Source organism: Rhinoderma darwinii, chromosome 7 (assembly GCF_050947455.1).
Source record: "Rhinoderma darwinii isolate aRhiDar2 chromosome 7, aRhiDar2.hap1, whole genome shotgun sequence".
Taxonomy (NCBI): Eukaryota; Metazoa; Chordata; class Amphibia; order Anura; family Rhinodermatidae; genus Rhinoderma; species Rhinoderma darwinii.
Window position 1 is genome coordinate 96,122,788 of NC_134693.1, and position 25,558 is coordinate 96,148,345.

The 25,558-nt window shown below is 42.2% G+C and overlaps 1 protein-coding gene across 2 annotated transcripts in view; it reads right to left on the reverse strand.

The window, feature by feature from the left end:
* ADSL (adenylosuccinate lyase) overlaps positions 1 to 25,558 on the reverse strand; it is a 74,677-nt gene that overhangs the window by 13,420 nt on the left and 35,699 nt on the right. For both annotated transcript variants that reach the window (XM_075832314.1, XM_075832313.1), the window contains exons 5-10: positions 24,625 to 24,796; positions 24,003 to 24,049; positions 22,257 to 22,347; positions 13,473 to 13,542; positions 6,452 to 6,599; positions 1,995 to 2,085 (exon numbers count right to left, since the gene is read on the reverse strand). In XM_075832314.1, the coding sequence (XP_075688429.1) occupies positions 1,995 to 2,085; positions 6,452 to 6,599; positions 13,473 to 13,542; positions 22,257 to 22,347; positions 24,003 to 24,049; positions 24,625 to 24,796 (619 nt within the window). The remainder of the gene's footprint in view (positions 1 to 1,994; positions 2,086 to 6,451; positions 6,600 to 13,472; positions 13,543 to 22,256; positions 22,348 to 24,002; positions 24,050 to 24,624; positions 24,797 to 25,558) is intronic.

Below are 25,558 nucleotides of genomic sequence, written 5' to 3' on the forward strand. Positions count from 1 at the left end.
GGCTGGAGGCGTGTGTGGACTCTTCCGTGGCTCCGGTGAAGGAACTGCGGGAGGAAGTCCCGTCACAGCGATCTCGCGAGATCATGCTGTGCAGTGAAACATGTTGGGCATGAATGAAGAGAAGTGTATGACGCGGATTGGTCAGAGTCACACTTTCTTTACAATGCCCACTTGGTGAAAATTAAAAGCACGCACATTTGGGCATTTAGAACTTGGTCAAAAATAAAAGTTTTTTGGTGCCTAATAGATTAGGTACGAGATAGGGCAGTTATAAGCTGGTGACTGAGCCTCTTTAAAGAGGCTCTGTCACCACATTATAAGTGCCCTATATTGTACATGATGTGATTGGCGCTGTAATGTAGATTACAGCAGTGTTTTATTTAGAAAAACTATCATTTTTGACGGAGTTATGACCTATATTAGCTTTATGCTAATGAGTTTCTTAATGAACAACTGGGCGTGTTTTACTTTATGGCCAAGTGGGAGTTGTACAGAGGAGTGTATAACGCTGACCAATCAGCCTCATTCACTTCTCCCCATTCATTTACACAGCACAGTGATATAGCTATATCACTAGGTGCCAACACATAAACACACTATAACATTGATGTTTATTCAGAATCCCGACACTACAGCACAGCAAGCGTAATCTCGCGAGATTACGCTGTAAACTGTCATTTCAAACGAGATTACGCTTGCTGTGCTGTAGTGTCGGGTTTGTGTTAGCGAAGTGTCAGGATTCTGAATACACATCACGTCCTGGCTGGAGGTAATGTATATTCATGGTAAGGACACTTAAGTAATGTTATAGTGTGTTTATGTGGCTGCACATAGCGATATAGCTATATCGCTATCTGCAGTGTAAATGAATGGGGAGAAGTGTATGACGCTGATTGGTCAGCGCCATACACTACTCTCCACAACGCCCACTTGGCCATAAAGTAACACACGCCCAGTTGTTCATTAAGAAACTCATTAGAATAAAGCTAAAATAGGTCATAACTCTGTCAAAAATGATTGTTTTTCTAAATAAAAAAAACACTACATTACAGCGCCGATCACATCATGTACAATATAGGCCACTTATGTCGTGACAGAGCCTCTTTAAGGTCCAAACAAGCTTGGTGAATAAGGGGTTAAATTAAAACCTAATCATATACCGTGTTTCCCCGATAGTAAGACACCCCCGATTGTAAGACGTATCGGGGGTTTCAGGGGGGTCGGCTAATATAAGCCGTACCCCGAAAGTAAGACATATGTCTTACTTTCGGGGAAACACGGGGGTATTGCCGCCTCCTGCCCACTTCCGCGCCGCCCCCCCTGTCCATACGTCACCGCGCCGTCCTGTGATGGCGCGGGTACTGAGACTGTACCCACGCGATCAGCGGCAGGAGCACGGCTGTTATACACAGCCTGGCTCCTGCTGCAACTGCCGGAATCGAAGCGCGCGACGATTCCGGCAGTTTAACCCATTAAATGCCGCTGACAATAGTGACAGCGGCATTTAATGTGTTTGACAGAGGGGGGAGCTCCCTCTGTCACCCGATCGGCGCCCCCGCAAACAAATCGCGGGTCGCCGTCGGGTTTCCATGACAGCCGGGGGTCTAACAAAGACCCACAGGTCTGCCTTCAGCATCTGCCTGTTAGGCGATGCCGGAGGCATGACCTAATAGGTTGCCTGTCAGTTTTACACTGACAGGCAATAATGCTTCGGTATACTAAGTATACCAAAGCATTATATATGCGATCGGCACATCGCATAGTGAAGTCCCCTGGTGGGACTAAAAAAAAAAATGTAAAACCGTTAAATAAAGTTTGTGAAAAAAAAAATAATAATAATTCGACAATTTTTTTCCAATATAAGACATACCCCGAAAGTAAGACATAGTGGGGCTTTTGGGGATAAAAAGAAAGTAAGACACTGTCTTACTTTCGGGGAAACACGGTAGATACAATAGGTCAGGATATTATTTTTCTTGTTTGGTCGGCATTACCTTAGGATAAACCACAAGTCCTTCAGAGACATTCTGCAGAGTGCTGAGTACAATATCTGCTGTTAGAAAAGCTTCTGCCAAGCAAACACGTCTGTAGGGAAGAAACACAAATACAGAGAAATGGTAATTACCTATCTGCAGCCATAAATGTTAATGAACAAAACCTAATCTCTTTCATTAGACATCCTGTACAAGTAATGCTAGTTGTCATATAGCATCAGTATTGTAGAACTAGACATGGACTGCACATCCACCTGGCATACTTTGATCTATAGCTGCTAAGCAAAAATTTATAAACATGAACAAAGGGTTCTTTGTTAAAATTTCGATCAAATTGTACAAGCTCAGTGGGCCACTAGGAGCACATGGAAATGGGAGCCTATTCAATCTGTTCACATATTGTGGTACTGTGAGGATGTCTCTGTCGCTGTGGTGCTGCACTTCTGGGGGAATGGGTCTCAGAGCCAAGGAGGCTTGGCATGGCCTGGCAGTATGGGTGCTTTTGGGCCTCTGGGTTGCTCCCTCTGCAGGAGTGGTGTTTCAGTGGCAGTGACCTCCATGCGGTGCTGCAACTAATAGAGTGGGGACCCACTTTTTAAGAGGTCGCCGTGAAGTGGCAAGTGGGCTTATACAATTTGATCAAAATGTTAAAGAACCTTGTTCACGTTTATACATTTTTGCCTAGCAGCTATAGCTCAATATATTACAAGTGGATGTGCGGTCCACGTCTAGTCTAGTCTTCCAATACGGATACTTGTGGCCATATAGGCCGCTCTCCAGTCTAATATAATAAAAAAGTATAACGCTAAACAAAAACGTACAAATTCAGATTTGGGGCTCCGGATTATGAGGTCAGTATGTAAGCAACTAGGATATTCTGTAATATACTTGAGAACTTCACTGCGGCAAAAGTCTGCAGAGGGTGACTATGGCCTTATAGAAGTCAGAAAGAATCCCTGAGATGAGGGCAGGAGAATAATTTAGATCACACAAAATAATTAACTGGAATCGTTGTAAGAAAAGAAAAAAAAAAAAAAGCTCCTGTGTGGAGATATTGCTGCAAAATACTTAAGGCGCCCCCTGGTGTTATTTGGATTACATCTAAGAACGTCCACGTAACGTGTTCAGTGCCAGTGGGGAGAAGAGGGTTCTAGTACGGTGATTCTTATTAACTGTCTGCACAATAAAAGGAATTATTCCGCCAGCCGCTTACAGGAGGATCTGGGTGGTGGGACTGAGCTACCGAGCATGCGCATCTACCAACACTGAATTTTAGATGGACATTAAGTGAAGGAATCAAAAACACCATGGGGCACCAAACAAACTTATGTAACAGAATTATGGTACCCCTGACCCTAAATATTACTAGCAGCAATATTCAGACAAAGGAAGGTGCATTCTTTTTTTTTTTTTTTTAAATGATTCCAATAAAAAAAAAAAAAAATGGTTATGTTTTACGTGATCTAACAGATGATATTTAAGATTTTATTGTGGGACAACCCCATGCAAGTACAATACTTTCAGCTTCCGGCTAAAATGTACTTAAAAAAACCCAAAACAAATACAAAAAAAAAAAAACAACAAAACTTTACAACTGTTCAATTCAGAGCCCAATACAAAAAGCATAGCAATATGAAAATGTTGAATGTGAATATTTTGAGACGCCATCTACAGTATATTAGCCTGCTTTCAGCACTTTTCAGACCTCTTAGGTAGAGGCAGATAGATAACCATTTAAAAGGGAACCAGTCACGTTGAGAACCCAGTCCAATCTATAGGTAGCATGTTATAGTGCAGGAAGAGCTGGGCAGATGGATATATATTTTAGAGCAAGAGATACAGTATAACTTGTAATTTATTCATTTAATCCATTGCTCATTCTAGGCTTAGCAGTCCAGTGGCCGCTCTAATCACTAATTGACAGCTATTTCTGTGTTCACATTCATACAGGAAAGGCTGCCAATCACTGTAGGACCGCCCACTGGACTCCTAAGCCCAGACTCAGCAGAGGTTTAAATCAATAAATTACAAGTTATACTGAATCTTTTACTACAAAACTATACAGTTAGGTCCAGAATTATTTGGACAGTGACACAAGTTGTCATTTTAGTGGTTTACCAAACGATATTGAATATACAGTTAGGGTCAGTTTACACGTTGCGTAAATACTGCGGATATCCCGCAACGGAATTCGCGGATGAGGATGAGGTAAAACAAATCTCAACCACACTCTGCGTAAATACGGAGCGTAAATACTGCTCTGAAATTGACCTGCGGTGCGGAAATTCATTCTGCAGCACGTCAATTGTCTTTATGTAAACACTGCTTATATGTTGCGGGATTTCCCCATTGAATTCAATGGGGATGTAAATCCCGCATAAGATAGCAGTTCAGTTTTTGAGGGTGATTCACAGCGATCCCGACGCAAAAAAATGGAACTCCGAAAAAAATAAAAATAAACTTACCTAGGAGTCTGTGTTTCATCCTCCTGGGATGATGCTTCATCCCATGTTACTGCCCCTGCAGCCAACCACAGGCTGCAGCAGTCTGCTGAGATGAGACGTCAGCCCAGGAGGCCGGTCTGCTGGCTTGCCGGCTAAGTGCTGCAGTTTTTCGCAGGCGAAAAACTGCACCTCACCTTGGTGCGCTTTTTCGCCCGGAATTCCCTGCGGCGCACAGGGCGGATGCACTGCGGACTATTACGTAGTGTATCCACCCAGTGTGTACTCAGCCGAATATAATCATCATGGGCTTAAGGTGCAGACTCAGCTTTAATTTGAGGGTATTCACATCCTAATTTGAGGAAGGGTTTAGGAATTAAAGCTCTTTAATATGTAGCTGCCTCTTTTTCAAGGGACCAAAAAGGTAATTGGACAATGATCTCAAAAGATATTTAACGGGCTGCCTGGGCTATTCCCTTGTTAATCCATCATCAATTAAGCAGGTGGTCGGGAGTTGATTCCAGGTTTGGCATTTGCATTTGGAAGCTGTTGCTGTGAACCCACAAGAGGTTAAAGGAGCTCTCAATGCAAGTGAAACAGACTATCGTTAGGCTGAAAAAAAATGTAGAAATCCATCAGAGATACATCAAAAATACTAGGAGTGGCCAAATCAACAGCTTGGTACATTCTTTAAAAAAAAAAAAAAAAAACACACACACACACACACACACACACACAACACCACCACCACCACCACTGGTGATCTCGTGAACTCCAAAAGGCCTGGACGTCCACAGAAGAAAACTGTGGTGGATAATCGCAGAATCCTTTCCATGGTGAAGACAAAACCCTTCACAACAACATCTACCCAAGTGAAGAACACTCTCCTGGAAGTAGGTGTATCGTATCTAAGTCTACCATAAGGAGAAGACTTCATGAGAGCAAATACAGAGGGTTCACCACAAGGTGCAAACCATTAATGAGCCTCAAAAATAGAAAGGCCAGATTAGACTTTGCCAAACAACATGTAAAGAAGCCAGCCCAGTTCTGGAACAGCATTCTTTGGACAGATGAAACTAAGATCAGCCTGTACCAGAATGATGGGAGGAAGAAAGTATGGAGAAGGCTTGGAACGGCTCATGATCCAAAGCACACCACATCCTCTGTAAAACATGGTTGAGGCAGTGTGATGACATGGGCATGCATGGCTGCCAAAGGCACTGGGTCACTAGTGTTTATTGATGATGTGACTGAAGACAGAAGCAGCCGGATGAATTCTGAAGTGTTCAGGGATATACTTTCTGCTCAGATTCAACGAAATGCAGCAATGTTGATTAGACGTCGCTTCACAGTACAGATGGACAATGACCCAAAACATACTGCGAAAGCAACCCAGGAGTTTGTTTGTTTTTAAGGCAAAGAAGTGGAATATTCTGCATTGGCCAAGTGAATCTCTAGATCTTAACCCGATCGAGCTGCATTTCACTTGCTTAAGACAAAACTTAAGGCAGAAAGACACACAAACAAGCAACAACTGAGGACAGCTGCAGTAAAGGCCTGGCAAAGCATCACAAAGGAGGAAACCCAGCGTTTGGTGATGTCCATGGGTTCCAGACTTCAGGCAAAGTATTAAAAAAACAAAACCATTTTATTTATGGTAATGTTAATTTGTCCAACAACTTTTGAGCCCCTGAAATGAGGAGGCTGTGTAGAAAAATGGTTGCAATTCCTAAACGTTTCACAGGATATTTTCGTTCAACCCCTTGAATTAAACCTGAAAGTCTAAACTTCAATTGCATCAGTGGTTTCATTTCAAATCCAATGTGGTGGCATGAAGAGCCCAAATTACGAAGATTGTGTCACTGTCCGAATAATTCTGGACCTAACTGAATATCAATCTACTCTGCTCCTCCTGCTCTATAACATGCAACCTGCAGATTGGTCTGCATTTTCAACATTAGTTGTTTTTGTTTTTTAAATGAAGCACACACCATCCATAACATGGGATAATTATACCTATTGGCACTGTCATCCAGTGTGCGTTCAAACCACTGTACAGAAGCAGTCTGCAGTGGGTCCATAATAAGTGTCATAAGGTGACGGGCCAGGCTGCAGCAACGCTCAGATCGCATGGGATTTCTTTTGTAGGGCATCGCACTGGATCCTGGAAAAATAAGATAAAATTCAGTGCATGTAATGTTTTTGTAATATTTTCGTGTGCATTTTAAGTTTTTAAAAATGTGCAACCCTTTAACAAAAGTATATTTCCTATGACAACTTAGTGCTTGGTGACATGCGACTACACTTGCATAGAAGTCATAGATTATTTATTTATTTTAAAGAAGAAGATTAACTGGCAGAAGTCATTGGTAAATTCCTCAGATGATTCAGAGAAGAAATCCAGGGTGGTCATATCTAGATCAGAAAATAATTTATTCTGAGCAAATTTATAGATAGCTTACTTTCTGCATTGATTTTTTTTTCAATACATTTTTATTGTGATTTTGTATTAAAAGTACAACCAGTACAAAAAAAACATACCCCAAACCCCTAAACATAGTCCTGTTACAAAAGTATGCAAGGACTCAAAGAATAGTCCATATACTCTATCCAATATAATGTAACCAGTGATCCACATGAGCATAAGAGAATGTATAACAGTTATAAACATAAGCCTTGTAGCATGCCATCCCACCATCCTGAATATAAAAATGGTACGAAACATACATATTGACCAAAATCATAGCTATCCCACATTCTGGAACTAAATATTCCAGTACCCCTAAGAGTCCAACGACCTCCAAGCTCCTGGCAGTTAGACAATCCAAGTATGGACCAGGGTACTATTTAACCCCTTCCCGACATTTGACGTATCCATACGTCATAGCCAGGTAGGGTTAGTATGGAACGGGCTCACGGAGTGAATCCGCTCCATGCGATACAGGTGTTGGCTGTATGTTACAGCCGACACTTCACAATGACGATCCCGCTAGTTTAACCTGTTAAATGCCACGGTCAACAGCGATCGCGGCATTTAAATAGTTAGAAAGTTGGTGCAACTCCCTCTAGCAGCTCATCGCGCCCCCCGCAATGCAATCGTGGGGTGGCGATAGCTGCCTGGGGGCCTAATAAAGGCCCCCAGGTCCGCCATCTTTGTGCTTCTACTAAGCCCTGTCTCCGCCCCCCTTTTCCCATTATCCCCTTAGAGAATAGTAAAAAAAAAAATATATAAAATTGGTATCACCGCATCTGTAAAAGTCTGAGCGATCAGTATTTAACCCGTACGCAAAAAAAAAAAAAAAACCATAAAAAAAATTGTAAATGCCAGAATTGCTATTTTTTGGTCACCTCATCTCCCACATAAAAAGGAATAAAAAGTGATCAAAACGTTGCATGTACCCCAAAATGGTCTCATTAAAAACTACAGCTTATCCTGCAAAAAATAAGCCCTCATACCACTTAATCGACGGAAAAATAAAATAAGTTATGGTTCTCAGAATTTAGCCACAAAATACAATAAAAAATGTTTACATTTAGTCTTTTACTTGTAAAAGTGGTAAAATATAGAAAAAAAACATATATACACTACCGTTCAAAAGTTTGGGGTCACCCAGACAATTTTGTGTTTTCCATGAAAACTCACACTTATATTTATCAAATGAGTTGCAAAATGACTAGAAAATATAGTCAAGACATTGACAAGGTTAGAAATAAGGATTTTTATTTGAAATAATAATTTTTTCCTTCAAACTTTGCTTTCGTCAAAGAATGCTCCATTTGCAGCAATTACAGCATTGCAGACCTTTGGTATTCTAGCTGTTAATTTGCTGAGGTAATCAGGAGAAATTTCACCCCATGCTTCCAGAAGCCCCTCCCACAAGTTGGATTGGCTTGATGGGCACTTCTTGCGTACTATACGGTCAAGCTGCTCCCACAACAGCTCTTTGGGGTTGAGATCTGGTGACTGCGCTGGCCACTCCATTACAGATAGAATACCAGCTGCCTGCTTCTTCCCTAAATAGTTCTTGCATAATTTGGAGGTGAGCTTTGGGTCATTGTCCTGTTGTAGGATGAAATTGGCTCCAATCAAGCGCTGTCCACAGAGTATGGCATGGCATTGCAAAATGGAGTGATAGCCTTCCTTATTCAAAATCCCTTTTACAAATCTCCCACTTTACCAGCACCAAAGCAACCCCAGACCATCACATTACCTCCACCATGCTTGACAGATGGCGTCAGGCACTCTTGCAGCATCTTTTCAGTTGTTCTGCGTCTCACAAATATTCTTCTGTGTGATCCAAACACCTCAAACTTCGATTCGTCTGTCCATAACACTTTTTTGCAATCTTCCTCTGTCCAATGTCTGTGTGCTTTTGCCCATATTAATCTTTTCCTTTTATTAGCCAGTCTCAGATATGGCTTTTTATTTGCCACTCTTCCCTGAAGGCCAGCATCCCGGAGTCGCCTCTTCACTGCAGATGTTGACACTGGCGTTTTGCGGGTACTATTTAATGAAGCTGCCAGTTTAGGACCTGTGAGGCGTCTATTTCTCAAACTAGACATTAGCCTTCTAACACGGTGAGCAAACACAATGTACCATTAGAACACTGGAGTGATGGTTGCGAGCGCGCACACACACACACACACGCACACACACACACGCACACACACACGCACACACACACGCACAGCATGAAGCATGCCCACAGAAACATTCTCACAGTGGGGACACATCGACTCAGGTTTAACTTAGATAACGTGCAGAAATGACAGCATCTTATATACCTTATGTACTAGATAAGTGGGACAGTTGGTGAGCTTCAATCAGGGATAGTTGTGGTATCCTCTCCAATATTTCCTCCCAATGTATATCTTCCAATGGCCCTATTTCTGCCTCCCACCGTTCCTTGGTCCTTAATGGATATTTAGCCATTACCAGATGTAGAATTGCTTTGTAAATTCTAGACAAACCTCCCACCGAGGACCCAGTGTTATCTATAGTACTGATAATTGCGTTATATGTGCTAATACACTCGTTGGTTGTCCCCAGTCTAATCTGCCCAAAAGGCATGTCTCAATTGAAGGAAGCACATACGAGCCCAGCTGTGCTCCTGACATCACTGGGACTCCTGCTCAGGGGAAGCCCCAGACATTGCTGTCCATATGTGGACAGCGATGACAGAAGATTCCACAGAGTCCTGGAGCAGAGCCTATACTAGCTGTCTGCCCAGGACTCCGCTCTGGGGAAGACCCTGACATCACTGTCCATATATGGACAGCGATGTCAGGGAATTCCAGAGTCCCGGAGCAGTTCCGATACTCGCGCTTTGCCAGGGACTCCGCTCTTGGGAAGACCCTGACAACGCTGTCCATATATGGATAGCGATGTCAGGGAATTCCACAAAGTCCCAGAGCAGAGCCTATACTAACTAGCGCTCTGCACGGGACTGCGGTGAGGCCCCGGACATCGCTGTCCGTATGTGGACAGCGATGTCAGAAGATTCCACAGAGTCCCGGAGCAGAGCCTAAACTAGCACTCTGCACGGGACTCCAGCTCTGGGGAAGCCCCAGACATCGCTGTCCATATATGGACAGCGATGTCAGGGAATTTCAGAGAGTCCCGGAGCAGAGCCTGCACTAGCGGCTCTATGTCCCACGGGCCGCAGATGATAGCCCCAGGGGCCACGTGCTTGAGACCGCTGATCTACAGGGATATTGCGGCAATATCTACAGGGGCACTGTAGTGTTTTTCAGGGGATTGGGCCAAAAAAAATGGATGTCTTTTTTTATTTCATTTTTTTTTTTTTTTAACGGCCATGAAAATCAGATGGCAGTTGGATAACAAACGGCCAGACGGACTGGAAATGGATGAGAATTTGGAGACACTGACATGAAAAACTGACCATTGAAGAGTGTCAGTCCGGAAGCTCCATAGCAATGAATGGAGCGCCGATCACGTATGCGCGACTGGAGCTACATTAATTTTTATGGAGCTTCCGTACTCACAAGCTGGGCACTGCCCCCGGAAGTTCCATGCTTCTCATGGAGCACTTTGGACAGGGGATGCACTGACCCTTTTTCACGGTACAATTATGGTCGTGTGAATCCGGCCTTAAATGGGTTGTGGCACAAAACACATATCTCCTGTCCAAAGTGCTCCCCCGTTCTCCTTATCACTGGGGGTCCCAGCGGTCAGACCCTCAGCGATCACACATGTATCCCCTATCCTGTAGAGAGGGGAAACATGTATTTTGTGTGACAACCCCTTTAATGTCATTTAACACCCCATGGTGGGGCCGGTACTGCACAGGGTCCTGCTCAGACTTCAAACACTAAATGTAATCTCGCCCCATATTGTCCGTTCAGTGCCATCTGCCTGGCACTGTTGCACTTTACACTTCTCTCACCAGAAATGTCGGAGAACGGCTGAGGTGGAGACGGGTAGAGAAGGATGTTAGTGCACACAGCCCATCATTGATTATAGAATGTTAACCTGTTCCCTGGCAGGGAACACAGAAGTTATAGTCAATTAGATAGAAATTTCTCCAATTGTATTTCTGATACAAGGTATTTGCAGAGGTTAAAAGTTGTGAAGTTACATATAATTATAATACTAATATGTTGAAAAGTTAATTTATATAAAGAAAATAGTTTAAATTATCTCTTGGTATTACGGTTAATAAACGGGAAAAAAATAAGAAAAATAGAGATTCAAATCGAAAATCGCCCAAAGTGTTGAAAAAAATCCACGCGTCCGCTGCGTTACACTCACTGCATGTCCTATACTTGAGCGTTTTTTGTGCATCACGCGCCCATTGAAGTCAATGGGTGCGTGAAAATCACGGACACACATCCGTGTGCTGTGCGTGATTCGCACAACAGTTGCTCATGAAAATGATTGGAAAAAGAAAAAACCACCTCCTTCATTTCATTTTGCAAAAAAGTCAAAACCGCGTGACATAAAGATCACGCAGACAAACACTGATGACACACGGAAACGCAACGCACGCAAAACGCTGCGTTTTTTACGCGCGCAAAACGGACAAGTTCATGTGAATTAGGCCTTAATGTATGATATGCCTCATGTTCCAGTGTGTGTCAGCAAGGGTCTATCATTATTTTCTTTTAATTAAACTATTGTGGGTGGAGCTCAAGTGAACAATACAATAGAAGCTTGTAATTAGCATTTTAATTAATCTCTCTCAGCCTAGCTACCTCCACCTTCCGTTAGTGATTGACAGCCTTACCTGTATGAGTGGAGATAGAAGGAAGACTATCAATCCACGACAAACAGTGGGGAAAGCTTGACTGTGGACCAACTTGACAAAAAATATTAAAAAAAGGGGGACAGTCACACGCGGAAGATTTTGTTGCAGAAGTTTCTGCAACAAAATCAGTTTTATTCATCCGAGTGGGGATGTTTCTGAGGCAGGTGAATGGATTTCGGCAAGTTCCTTTCAAATAGATAAAACAGATTTTCAGATTAAGAATTTCTAGAACAAATCTGCCACGTGTGAATTTACCCTAAGCAAATTGAAAATTACAAGTATCTCCTGCATGTTCTCCGAACTGGATGATCATGGCTTTTTTACAATCTTAGGCTACATTCACGCGACAATGAAAAACAGCCGTGCAACGACCGATTTCGTAACGGACGTCACACGGCTTTTTCCCGAACAATAGAGATCTATGGGTGTATTCACACGGCCGTTTTTTTAACAACTCGTGAAAACTGGCCGTCAAAAAATAGGACATGGGCTCCATCTAGGAGTTAAATCCCCGGCCAGAGGGATTCCACTCCTACGAGGAGCTACAGTGCGGGTGGAGCCATCTACAGGGGTGTAGATCTATCTACATGGGCACTGTGGCACTATATGGGGTGTGCCTATCTACAGGGGACACTGTTGTGCTATCTACGTGGGCACTATGAGAGCACTGGCACTTTATATGTGGGCACTGTGGCACTATCTACATGGGCACCGTGGTGTTTTGAGGGGGTTTGGACAATAAAACCAACAAATTAAATCCATCAGTTTTTTTGACGGCGATGAAAAACGGATGGCAAACGATCATTAAAAACAGATCGACTGACTGGAAATGGATGAAAATTTGGACACACTGATGCAAAATGGCCATGAAAAACTGACAGTTGATCAGTTTTTAACGGCCATTTTTTTTCACGGTCGTGTGAATATAGCCTAATTAAAATTATTTCATGGTCTGAGTATTTTGGAAGTTTGTGCACCAAAAAGAAATAAATGACAATTCTACCCAAACCTGTGTTTTTTTTTGTCTTATACTCTTAATCCACTGTAATCACACACACACCATTCAGGCTATGTTCACATCTGCATCGAGGGTATTGTCTTCGGAGCAGAACAAAGGAAAAACAGAAGTGATGTTTCCATTGCACCAAGGACACCACTGGCGGCTGACTGAACAGAATGACATTAATGGGTTCGGTCGGGGTGTCCGCGGTTTGACCAGAAACAATAGCGCAGACCGCTGTACTATGGTTTCCAATAATCTCGTCCGGATCGGCCTCTAATGGAGTCTCCAACGCAGATGTGAACAAAGCCTTAGACAGTTCAGGCCCATTTGTTCGCTAATCACCCAGTGTAAAAGCAAAAAAAACATTAAAAAAAAATCAATGATAAAAGTATTAATTCTTAATTTAAAAAAAAATATATATATATAGTTCACACAAAAAGGATTGTAACATGTAAATGGTCATCCCTATAGTCCAGTAATGGTAGGACTATCAAATATGTATACATTATTCCTAATATGTAGGATTGTTGAATTGATCTAAACATCCATCTAATGCTTCTAGCGATTTCAGGGGGAGGTCAGTGATCATTAATCATGTAAATGTTCGGTAAAAAAGTGAGGTTGTCATGGCCACACCTATTTTATCAGAATATATTAATGACCTGAAACAAAATATGCATAACTAGTAAAAAGGCATTTAACGAGAAAATTGATTTTAGGCATAGACTGGATTTTTTTCCCCCACTAGCTGGAGAGGAGAACTTACCAATTTGATCCTTCTCAAATGGCTCCTCAAGTTCCTTCAAGTTGGCCAGCAAACGAATATCAGTACATATCTATGGGAAAGATAAAATACTTTTCTTTATAGAAGCACACAAATACCTTAAATCCTGGCTAAATGCTTCTACAGTATGCTTTACAATCTGAATAAAAAGCTTCTAGACGTTGAGCTTTCGGTGGATAGGTGATGTGTATAGTGGTATCACTGGTTCATGAATGATTGGCCGACCATACACTGCTTTTCTACCAGGAAACAAAAGCATCAGGTTCTCTCAACCCCTCCCTCAACAGTAGACATATGACTCACTCATACACATTATAAGGCCCATTCGAAATGAGCGGCCTGTGCCTATATTTATTTATAGGTGTATGGCCAGCTTAAAGAGGACCGGTCTCTAGCACTTCATGTATTAAACCAGCAAAACCTGGTGGTAGTGGGTGGAAAAAAAATCATGTTTATGTAACCTATAATAATCCTCTAAGTAGGCTCTGTACCTTTAGTATTCAATTTTTTAGTGTTCCTGCACTGTATGCTAAGGAGTATAAAAGTTTAGCTTTATTCAAGCCTTTCCTAGTTTATCCCCACTCCTTACTTTTGATTGACAGCTCCTCGCCTCCCCTCAGCACACACGAAATCCTGCGCTTGCGCATTGACGTCCTGTTCTGATGCGTGTGCACAACGGGACACCATAGCGGTGCTTGCGCAGTAAATAGATTTGAGCCCCGGACGAAACAGGGCAGGGTATCGGACCATACATGACGGGCGCTCAGCCGAGATGTTAGCATTCAGGACTGGCCAGTTTTCGGCAGTGGGTGGTCATAAGAGGAACAAACAACGAGACTGACTGATTACCATAAAAAATTCCAAAATGTTTGCAGACCATTATTTACAGCTGGAGGATAAGTTTAGGATAGGGGATAACGGCAATGAAAATTTGACCGCAGTGGCCAGCGAGGGTGAGGAGAGTTCAATAGGTGAAATGCTGTTGACAGGTTCCCTGGAGGACTTGTCACTAGGTCAAATAGGTTAAACTAGTTTATTGACCAGAATAGAGCGGTCCCCATGATTTCAGCACTGTCTCCCCTCCCCTTTCCAGAGATATGGCCCACTGTTGTGTTGGCTCCCTATATGCGAATATGGAGTAGTTAGCCAACAGGGCATGAACTACCCTCAAGTTTTCTCGCTCTGATTGGTCAGCATCAGAGGCAAGGAAGATGGCTCCCTATATGCCAATTTGCTGCAGTTAGCCAAAATGTATGGCTTTCAGATTAACCCCTTCAGGACGCAGCCTGTTTTGGCCTTGTGGCACAGCCGATTTTTTTCAAATCTGACATGTGTTACTTTATGTGGTAATAACTTGGGAATGCTTTTACCTATCCAAGCGATTCTGAGACTGTTTTCTCCTGACATATTGTACTTTATGATAGTGGAAAAATGTGGTCAATAAATTCAATATTTATTTGTGAAAAACACCAAAATGTAGAGAAAATTTGCATTTTTCTAAATTTAAATGTATCTGCTTGTAAAACAGATAGGAATACCACACAAAATAGTCACTAGTTACCATTTCTCATATGTGTACTTTATATTTGCATAGTTTTTTGAACATCCTTTTAATTTTCTAGGACGTTACAAGGCTTAGAACTTTAGCAGCAATTTCTCCTATTTTCAAGAAAATTTCAAAAGGCTATTTTTACAGGGACCAGTTTAGTTCTGAAGTGGTTTTGAGGGCCTTATATATTAGTATCCCCCAATAAGTCACCCCATTTTAAAAACTGCACCCCTCAAAGTATTCAAAACAGCATTCAGAAAGTATCTTAACCCTTTAGGCGTTTCACAGGAAATAAAGCTACGTAGAAGGGAAATTTACAAATTATTTTGTTTTCGCCGAAATTCATTTGTAATAAAAAAAAAATTGTGTAACACAGAAGGTTTTACCAGAGAAACGCAACTCAATATTTATTGCCCAGGTCCTGCAGTTTTTAGGAATATCCCACATGTGGCCCTAGTGCCCTAATGGACCGAAACACCGGCCTCAGAAGCAAAAGGAGCACCTACAGGATTTTGGGGCCTGCTTATTTTTAGATTATATTTTAGGTACCATGTCGGGTTTGAAGAGGTCCTGTGGTACCAAAACAGTGGAAACTCCCCAAAAGTGACCCCTGTTTGGAAACTACACCCCTGAAGGAATTTATTGAGTATAGTGAGAATTTTAAGCCCACTGGTTTTTTTTGCATGGGATAGGGGATACATGTGGATACGGGATACATGCGTTTTATGGCACAACCCCTGGCTGTTTTACAGCGGACACGCTGCTCTAAGACAGCTGACATCCGCGGTGTATGGAGCCCGTTCCATACATCACCTCCCCCCTCCATGATGTGCTGGCATGTCATGGGTTGGGAAGGCGTTAAGTAATGAAGCGGTCATGGGGCCCGGCGATGCTGGGTCCCTTGACTGCAGACTATAAGACGCAGGGACTTTTTAGCAAGATTTATTCTTGCTAAAAACTGCATCTTATAGTGCGAAAAATACGGTATTCCCCTGAACAGGTTGGATTTGTTCCAGCTAGAGAAGGTAAACATAACACCACCAGGCTCATCAACATTATGCCAAGTTAAAAAAGATCCTGTTGGTGTCGTTAAGCACATATGCGGAAAAAACTTTTGACATTGTATGGTGGCCTTATATACATGCAACCCTTCTTAAATTTGGATCACCCCCTCCCCCCCCCCCCCCATTCAGAGCTGCAATTTTTTCCCTATATTCATCACCTAGTGCGAGACTGCGTCTAAATGGTACCCTTTCTCCTTCCCTCAAAATAACAAATGCAAGACAGGGCTGCCCCCTTTCCCCGGTCTTATTTATACTCACAATAGAAACATTGATTCAAAAGATTGTCCAAATGGACTCTATCCAAGGGTTCAAACTAGGTTGGATTACACATTCGACAGCCGCCTTTGCTGATGACTTGTTGGTATTGATTTCTAATCCCAGACAAGCTCTCCCAAGCGTATTGCACATATTTGAAAACTTTGGATGGATATCCAACTTTAAAATTAATTACGATAAGTCGGAAATAGTCAATAATACTATTACTGACCGAGAAGTTGCTGAACTTAAAACACTAGCCCCATTTCGTTGGCCTTCTACTTACATAAAATACTTGGGCATACTACTGTCTAAGGATAGATCTATGCTTTATACTCTGAATCACCCTCCCTTGGCTACTAAATTTAAGAACCACCTTAGTTCAATTACTATCCCATTTATGTCATGGACAGGATGTAAAAACTACGTTAAGGCCTCATGCACACGACCGTATTTTTTCCCACCCGTAAATACTGGCGTAAATACGGGTTCGGTGTCATACGTATTCCACCCGTTTTGCACCAGTATTTACGAACCCGTGCCCGTAAATATGGGTCCGGTGTCACACGTATTCCACCCGTATTTACGAGCACGTTTTTGGCGGCAAAATAGCACTGCACTAATCGGCAGCCCCTTCTCTCTATCAGTGCAGGATAGAGAGAAGGGACAGCCTTTTCTGTAATAAAAGTTAAAGAAATTCATACTTACCCGGCCGTTGTCTTGGTGACGCGTCCCTCTCTTCACATCCAGCCCGACATCCCTGGATGACGCGGCAGTCCATGTGACCGCTGCAGCCTGTGATTGACCTGTGATTGGCTGCAGCGGTCACATGGCCTGAAACGTCATCCAGGACGTCGGCCCGGATGTCGAGAGGGACGCGTCACCAAGGCAACGGGCGGGAGACCGGACTGGAGGAAGCAGGAAGTTGTCGGTAAGTATGAACGTCTTTTATTTTTTACAGGTTTATACTGATCGGTAGTCACTGTCCAGGGTGCTGAAAGAGTTACTGCCGATCAGTTAACTCTTTCAGCTCCCTGGACAGTGACTATTTACTGACGTCGCTTAGCAACGCTGCCGTAATGACGGGTGCACACGTGTAGCCACCCGTCATTACGAGAGCTCCATAGACTTCTATTGACTGTCCGTGCCGTTATTACGGCCTCAAATAGGACATGTTCTATCTTTTTCAACGGCACGGGCACCTTCCCGTGAGAAAACGGGAAGGCACCCGTCGCCAATAGAAGTCTATGAGCCCGTTATTACGGGTCGTAATTACGACCCGTAATAACGGGAGTTTTTACGGTCGTGTGCATGAGGCCTAAGTCTTACATCCTTCCTCAATTACTGTACACTTTACAGGCATTAACCATCCGTACACCGAACTCCTTCTTTGATACTATTAAACAAACATTTTACAAATATATATGGGCCTCCAAGCGTCCGAGATTGCCACACAGGCTGTTAATCCTTAAAGGAACAGTGTTACCACAAATTATTTTTTAATATGTTAAAGATGTTAGTGCTTTATTAAAAACGTTTGCATTAATTTGTGTGTTTGTGTGTTACTTTTTCTTATTTTTACACTTTTTCTTCCCTATGGGGGCTGCCATTTTTGTTTCCATTTCTGTATGTGTCGATTAACGACACATACAGACATGGAATACGGCAGCTCCAGTCCCATAGGGACTGCGAACGGGGCCCGTTCCATCCACTTCAATGTACGCCGTCTGTGTGGGAACGGCGCATGCGCCGCTCCCACACAGTCCAATTTGAAATGCGCACCGTCCGGCGCCATTTTCCTGTGGACCGGAAGTCGCGGCCAGACAGTAAGATTACTACTTCCGGTCGCGGCTTCCGGACTTGTGCACTTGGACCAGCGGCAGCAGACGGAGCGGACGGGCCGGAGGGAGCCGCGGCGGCAGGAGCAGGTAAGAGATTTCTATGTATGTTCGTGTTTGTGTGTGTTTACTACTGTATGTAAACCTTCTACACTGTGTGTTAGCTCAAAAAATGGCGACACACAGTGTAGGAGGTTAGACCGTTGAATCCCCTCGTTTATCCCGGCACTAGCCAGGATAAAGGAGGGGGGGGGATGCTGAGAGCTCACTAGAGCGAAGGCTTTTTACCCAATTTTGCAGCATAAAGCAATGTGGTTGCTTTACCACATGCAATGCTGCAATTTTGGGAATGGCTCCATCTAGTGACCAGCAATGGGAAATATTATAAATTAGAATCCAATTGAATCCAATTTATAATATTTCCTGACTCGTGAAAAAAAAAAAAAAAATAGAACAATGTTTAATCACCTACACACTAATTGTTTAACTAAAAAAAAATAAAAAATCATGTTTTGCTGCCAACACATTCCCTTTAAGCCCTCTTCTAGTGGAATGGGTCGTCCTGATACGCAGTTATATTACCAAGCTGTCCATCTATCCAGATGGATAGCCTTAACTAGATTACAGAAATCTTCCCCAGCTTTAGCACGGAAAGGGCGCTCATAGACTCCGCTCTGGCGATACGACTTTGGAACCCCACAGCCACGTCACACCGGCCCCCGTGATACCTGTCCTACTGTTAAAGGTCCCGTCAAAGTGTTCAGTAGATTCATGACATTTAGAGTCCCACTTGCAAGAGTTTTACCCCCAACTCCCTTTGCTACTACCCTTTTTACCTAGAAGCCTGTTTTCCAAAATTTACTCTGGACTTCATGACAGAACTCCAAAAACACCCAGCTATCTTTTAGCATGGGAAACAGAACTTGACACCACATTTACTAAACAGACTACTAGGATATTGAAGCACTCTCATGGCTTCCCTAGTTGCATTAGAATCCAAGAGAACTCGTTCAAGACTTACTAGGTGGTACAGGCCCCCCTGTTTTTCTACATGGGATTAATCTCGCTGGGTCAGACAAATGCTGGCATTGTGATAACCACAGTGGGACCATGACACATTTATGGTGGCATTGCTCTCGTATCCAACCTTTCTGGCAGGATGTAGCTAAAACTATACATAGTCTATCTTTAAATGCCCTTCTGGTGCTCCTCTGGGAACCTTCTAGAGACTTCACCCCCAAAAAACATGACCATCACTCACATGCTTACTGCAGCAAAATTGATTATACCTCTTCACTGGAGATCTACAAACACACCTACTATACAAGAATGGTTTGCAAAATTAGACTCGTTTGGAAGAGTTGCTCGTTTGGGAACTTCATGATAGATATGTGAAGACCTGGCAACCATCGTTAGATTTTAGGAAGATCAATTGATACGTTAATATCTGGATGTATTCTCTCAAAGGCAGAGGACATCAGTTTTGGCTTCTTTTCATATATTTTCTGACTATTTTGGAATTCCTGGTTTGTATATTTTTGTTTCATGTAATTATTTTATTATACACCGATATAGAATTCTGATATATACGCTTGTTTCAGATGTGGCCTGCGCGCCAAACTAACTATTTTTTGCCAGATGAAAATGTCACATGTGTAGGTTATGATTTTTCCTTGAGTTTGTGAAAATTCAATAAAAAGAGATTTTCAAAAAAAATTGAAGGCAGATCACGACAATTTCTGTGAAAGTCTAATGTTTAGGGCCACCTTAAAATGTAAATCAGTTTGAGATCTCCTGATGACATGTCCCCTTTGTTTGCTCTAAGGTGCAGTGTTGTCATGGAGAACTTGTGTGAATTCAAAATCACCAAATACATTAGAGATCTACATCCCACCTGGCTTGAATAGTGTCACTATGCATGTATATGTAGGACAGTGAAGTATTTAAATCCACACAAGCTCTCCAGGACAACATCGCTCCTGACAGAATTTAGGACAGGGAAGGTTGTCATCAAAATGGCTTCAAGCAATCAGATCTCAGCATGAAAATAAGCATCAGAGAGAGCCCATCACTATGTCAGACCTCTATGGCTCAGCCTTGCGTTAGTTAATTTCCATCAGGTTTCCTTTGCTTTTGATAGTCTGAATAGTGCAGCATGCCGCATCCATGATGGTTCCTGTAAAGACTAAACGCATCTGTGTGATGCCCTAAAAGCGCCATACTGGTGAATGTAATTGCATTCACTAAATAGCCCCCAAAAGTGCCAGAGGGGCTGACCAGAAACTTGCTGCTTCTGTGGAGTCGAAATGTAATACATAAGAATGAGGATTATATGTTCCACTAGTGCAGTACATTGCACCAATAATGCAAAAATGCCTGATGTTAACCCCTTAATGACGCAGCCTAGTTTGGGCCTTAAGGCTCAGAGCCCATTTTTCAAATCTGCCACGGGTCACTTTATGTAGTAATAACTTTGGAATGCCTTTATTAGTCCAAGTGATTCGGAGACTGTTTTCTCGTGACACATTGGACTTTATGTTCGTGGTAAAATTTGGTCGATACATTCAGTGTTTATTTAAAAAAAATAAAAATTCTACTATTGTTTTTTTATTCCATTTTTTACAGTGTTCACCGTGCGCTAGAAATGACATTCACTTTGTTCTGCGGGTCGATACGATTTCTGCTATACCATATGTTTATAGATTATGTCTTATGGCAATTGCACAATAACATACTTTTTATAAAGAATCATTTACTTTTTGTGTTGCCATATGCCAGAACTTCATTTTCCATCAAGAAAGCTGTGAGGGCTTGTTTTTTGCTTAGCAAAGAGTACCATTTTTGGGTACATGTGACTTTTTGATATCTTTTTATTCCAGGTTTTGGGAGGTGAAGTGACCAAAAAAAATTGTGATTCTGGTATGGTTTATTATTTTCTTTAACAGCATTCACCGTGCGGGATAAATAACCTAATACTTTTGTCGGTCAGGCCGTTACGGACGTAGTGATTCCTATTATGTATAGTTTATTTATTTTTTTTAATAATAAAAAGGACTGATAAAAGGCAAAAAAGGTGATTTTTACAAAACTTTTTTTTTTTTACTCCATTATTTTGTCCTACTAGGTGACTTGAAAGCAGGAGGCCCTGATCGCAATTCTCGCGTAGTGCAGTGTTTAGAGCGGTCAGTTACTCACTGACAGCAAGGATAGTGGGTCCTGCCTTTAACAGGACCTACTAGGCTTCCGTAGATGGCAGACCGTAGATTTGTTAGGCCTCCGGTTGCCATAGCAACCATCGGCAGCCCGCGATTGTGTCACTGCACACTGAGCTGTGATCGCCTGCAGTCCGAAACAGCAGGTATCACTGCTCAAACACATGCCGGCTAAACACGGCGGTGTGCTAAAGCAGGCCAGTACTACTACTGAGCGCGAACGATGCGCTCAGCCAGACGTAATAGTACTGAGCGGGAAGGGGTTAAGGTTTTAAATTCTGATTTCATGTAGATTTCTCCATTCATATGCTTTATTTTCACTCTGCTGTCAGATGTTACATTTAGGCTCCAACTGTGTAAGGCTATGTTCACACTGTGCTTGCAGTGTACTTCTGGAAACGGCACATAAACCAAATGTATTCATAGGGTCCCATTGACCCGGCATGTCAAAAGTGTGTCCTTTTTCATCGGAGGGAGGGGGGGGGAGCGGAGGTTATACTCGATACACCTTTATTTAATTTTTTAACTGTATGAAGTAGCGTAATCTGGTACGTTATTCAATACAGATGCAACCAGCAAAAAAATAAAAATAAAAAGAAGAATAAGAAGTGTATACCATGCAGTATAATTTTTTTTTCTTTACATGACCCAATGGCCAGCTTATGCTACTGTATGCTCAAACTCTATGTGAACAGAGCATAATTGTCATCTGAGCGCTAAAAATGCATGTCTTCCTTATAAGAGGGAACCAGCAGAATTCTGAAGTTAGGTTTAGAAATGAATGGAGAATAATTTTTTTAAATATCGATTTCACTCAGTTTCCCCAGTACCTCAAGACTCATACCCACCTTGTGGACTGTGGCTCCCAAGCTGGCCAGGACAGACAACACTTCTACATCCACTTTACGACTATAGGTTTGTCCAGTTACTATATATGCACTTAAAAAAAACAAAAAAACAAATACAAATTACCGTTTAGTGGCATTTTCATTAAGTCTTGACTTTCCCACATCTCCATTCCACGTTCTCTCTCATTTCATTCTACCCATACATTCCATTTTTAATCACTAGAGAATCATATAGTTGGTTAATCTACTTATTTCTGATGGCCCATAAAATTCTCTATAGGGTATGTTCACAAGGCTTATTTTCCGCCATTTTTCGGGCCGTAAACAGCCCAAAAATCTGAAGCATAACGCCTCCAGACATCTGCCCATTGATTTCAATGGGAAAAACTGCATTCTGTTCCGATGGGGCGTTTTTTTTACACGGCAGTTTTTCAAAACGGCCGTGTTGAGAAACGCCTGGAAAAAAAATGTGCATGTCACTTCTTGAGCCGTTTTTGGAGAAGTTTTTCATTGACTATAGAAAAACAGCTCCTAAAACGGCCATAAAAAAAACACAGCGAAGTGAGTTGCTTAAAAAACAGCTGAAGATAAGGAGCTGTTTTCACTCAACAGCTCCGTATTTTCAGACGTTTTTTGCTAAGCGTGTGAACATACCCTTACCCTGAAATCTTGGTCAAACACCATCTTAAAAGGTCGAAAATTCAGTTTTGTTGAATTTCTTACTATATATTTACAGAGGTCAGAGAACTGTTTTTCTGATATAGAGCTCCAAATTCCCCGTATAGTCGTAGATGTAGCCCTTTCGCCATGACAATTTTTAAACTTTAGGTGTACACAAATAAAACCTGAATTAAAAAAAAAAAAAAAAAAAAGGATGCCCCATACCCACTTATTTTACGAAAATAGACATCTGGCACATTGTAAAAATGCCACCCAGCACTTTACACTCTCGGTGCCTTCATGCAATTTTGCATCAAAGCGTAACATTGTGTAAATAAATGCATAAAATTCATGTGTGCGGATGCAAGTCTGGGACACTCAATGCCCACCTATGTCTATGTGCATATATCGTCACATAATCACCAGAGCTAAACAGACCAAAAATCTCTGCGATCCAGATGACAGAAAACATCTGGGTTATGGACTCTACTAGGAAAAGAAACATGTAAGGGGATGATCACATGAGGGAAGGTTTATGCATCAACCCCCTGGGGTCACTCGAAGGCAGAACAGGGGGAGAGATGACGGTAACAGTCTGATCTTTCTTCCTAATATCACTTGCAGCTTTCCCCCTACCACTGCTTCGTTGTAGTAATCCCCTCCCTTATAGAGTCACAAAACCAAAACTTTTGCTCTACAACTTGAAAGGAGTGCTGCGCCCAAATATTGCAGATTCTTGGATTTAATTATACCAAGGTACGTCTCTGACAATGAAAGGGTTAAAGTATTAATGTTCTGGTTGCCTACAGCGACCACAAGAGGGAGTGTAGAAGCTTACTGCATTTACATATTGAACCCAATAATAAAAAAACGTATGTAGCAAGTTCCTAAGCCCCTTCCTCGACTATCAGGATATGTTAAGAATTAAAAATCGGCACAGAGTTTTTAACCTATTTAGATTAAATGTACATAATGGTATTCAAAAGGTGGACCGTCACATAAAAATGGACCACACTAAAAGGACATTTTGGGATCACGATCAGGAGTGAACTTCGAAACTGCTATAAAACCAATAAGCTAACTTACCTTTTAAACCCCGCCATACTGGTCACCAATCTGTCTAACTCTTCCACCTAAAAGAACAAAACAAATTTAAAACGAAAAAAAAACAAACAAAAAACACATTTATTTCTGTACGAATGCACCTGAAGATATTATATGATTTTATTATATAAGCGCTTCAATATTTGGTCCCTGACAGGGGACCAAGGTAGTTTTTAAGAATGAGCTTCGTACATCTCATCCTTAGGCATGTACAGCTGCAGAATATAAGCGGTCGCATCACATTTCCCCACTTAAGGTCCTTTTACATGGGCCTATGATCGGGGGAAAGGGACGCGAGTTTGACGGCTAACTGAATCTTTAATGCGGCAGTAAAAATCATGGTTGTTGGCTGCACATCCCCCCGTGTATCCAGGTGATGTGCAGCCAACAATTTTGCAAACCGTATGAGGAAGAACAATCTAGTTGGTCTCCATACGGTATAATGATTATAATGCAAGTGAAGCTAAACAAAGTACAATCGATGTGCATTGTCGATTGGCGCATGGTTACTGGCGGAAATCTGCTGGTGCAAAAGGACTCCTAAGCTCTTCATATGTGTGTAATTCCTACAGGGCGAAAAAAAACAAAAAACCGACTGCAGTACCTTGTCATGGTCTCCATCAAACAGCTGCAAGAAGCTGGCCTGTGTTCCAGTTGTGCCCTTTACCCCTCTAAATCGGAGTTCATTTCTGGCTCGCTCCAGATTACGCAGATCCATGCATAGGTCTTGAAGCCAGAGACAAGCACGTTTTCCTACAGTGGTCAGCTGAGCTGGTCTACAAAAGATCAATTGTAATGCCCCTCAGTTATCACAGCTTTTAAAAGAAAAGTCCACTTTAGATCAACCTTTGGCAAATTACATCATAGGGAAGCTATATGTAAAGCAGTTATCCTGATGGGACAACCCCTATAAAATCAAAGCTGAAACGTGCTCCTAAACCATATATGCATTATACGTTTGCAGTTTTTCTATAGCAAGTTTAGGGTCCATTCACACAGCGTTTCCCCCCCAAAATCGGTTATCAGTGACTGAACGTTTACTTGTCCACCAGCAATTTGAACAGAGCATTCACCATAATTTAAAGCTTAAAGAGGCTCTGTCACCACATTATAAGTGGCCTATCTCCTACATAAGGAGATGGGCGCTGTAATGTAGGTGACAGTAATGCTTTTTATTTAAACAAACGATCTATTTTTACCACTTTATTAGCGATTTTGGTTTATGCTAATGAGTTGCTTAATACCCAAGTGGGCGTGTTTTTACTTTAGACCAAGTGGGCGTTGTACAGAGGAGTGTATGACGCTGACCAATCAGTGACCAATCAGCGTCATGCACTCCTCTCCCTTCATTAAGGCCCCATGCACGGCCGGCCGCTGACTGACAGCCGCATTTTCGGGCCGTGCTCCCATACAAAGTATGGGAGCACGGCCCGCAAAATGCGAAAGAACGGACATGTTCCATAATTCCCGGAACATTTCCACGGCACTGACACCCTTCCGTAGTGCTACGGAAAGGTGTCAGTGTTCAATGAAAGTGA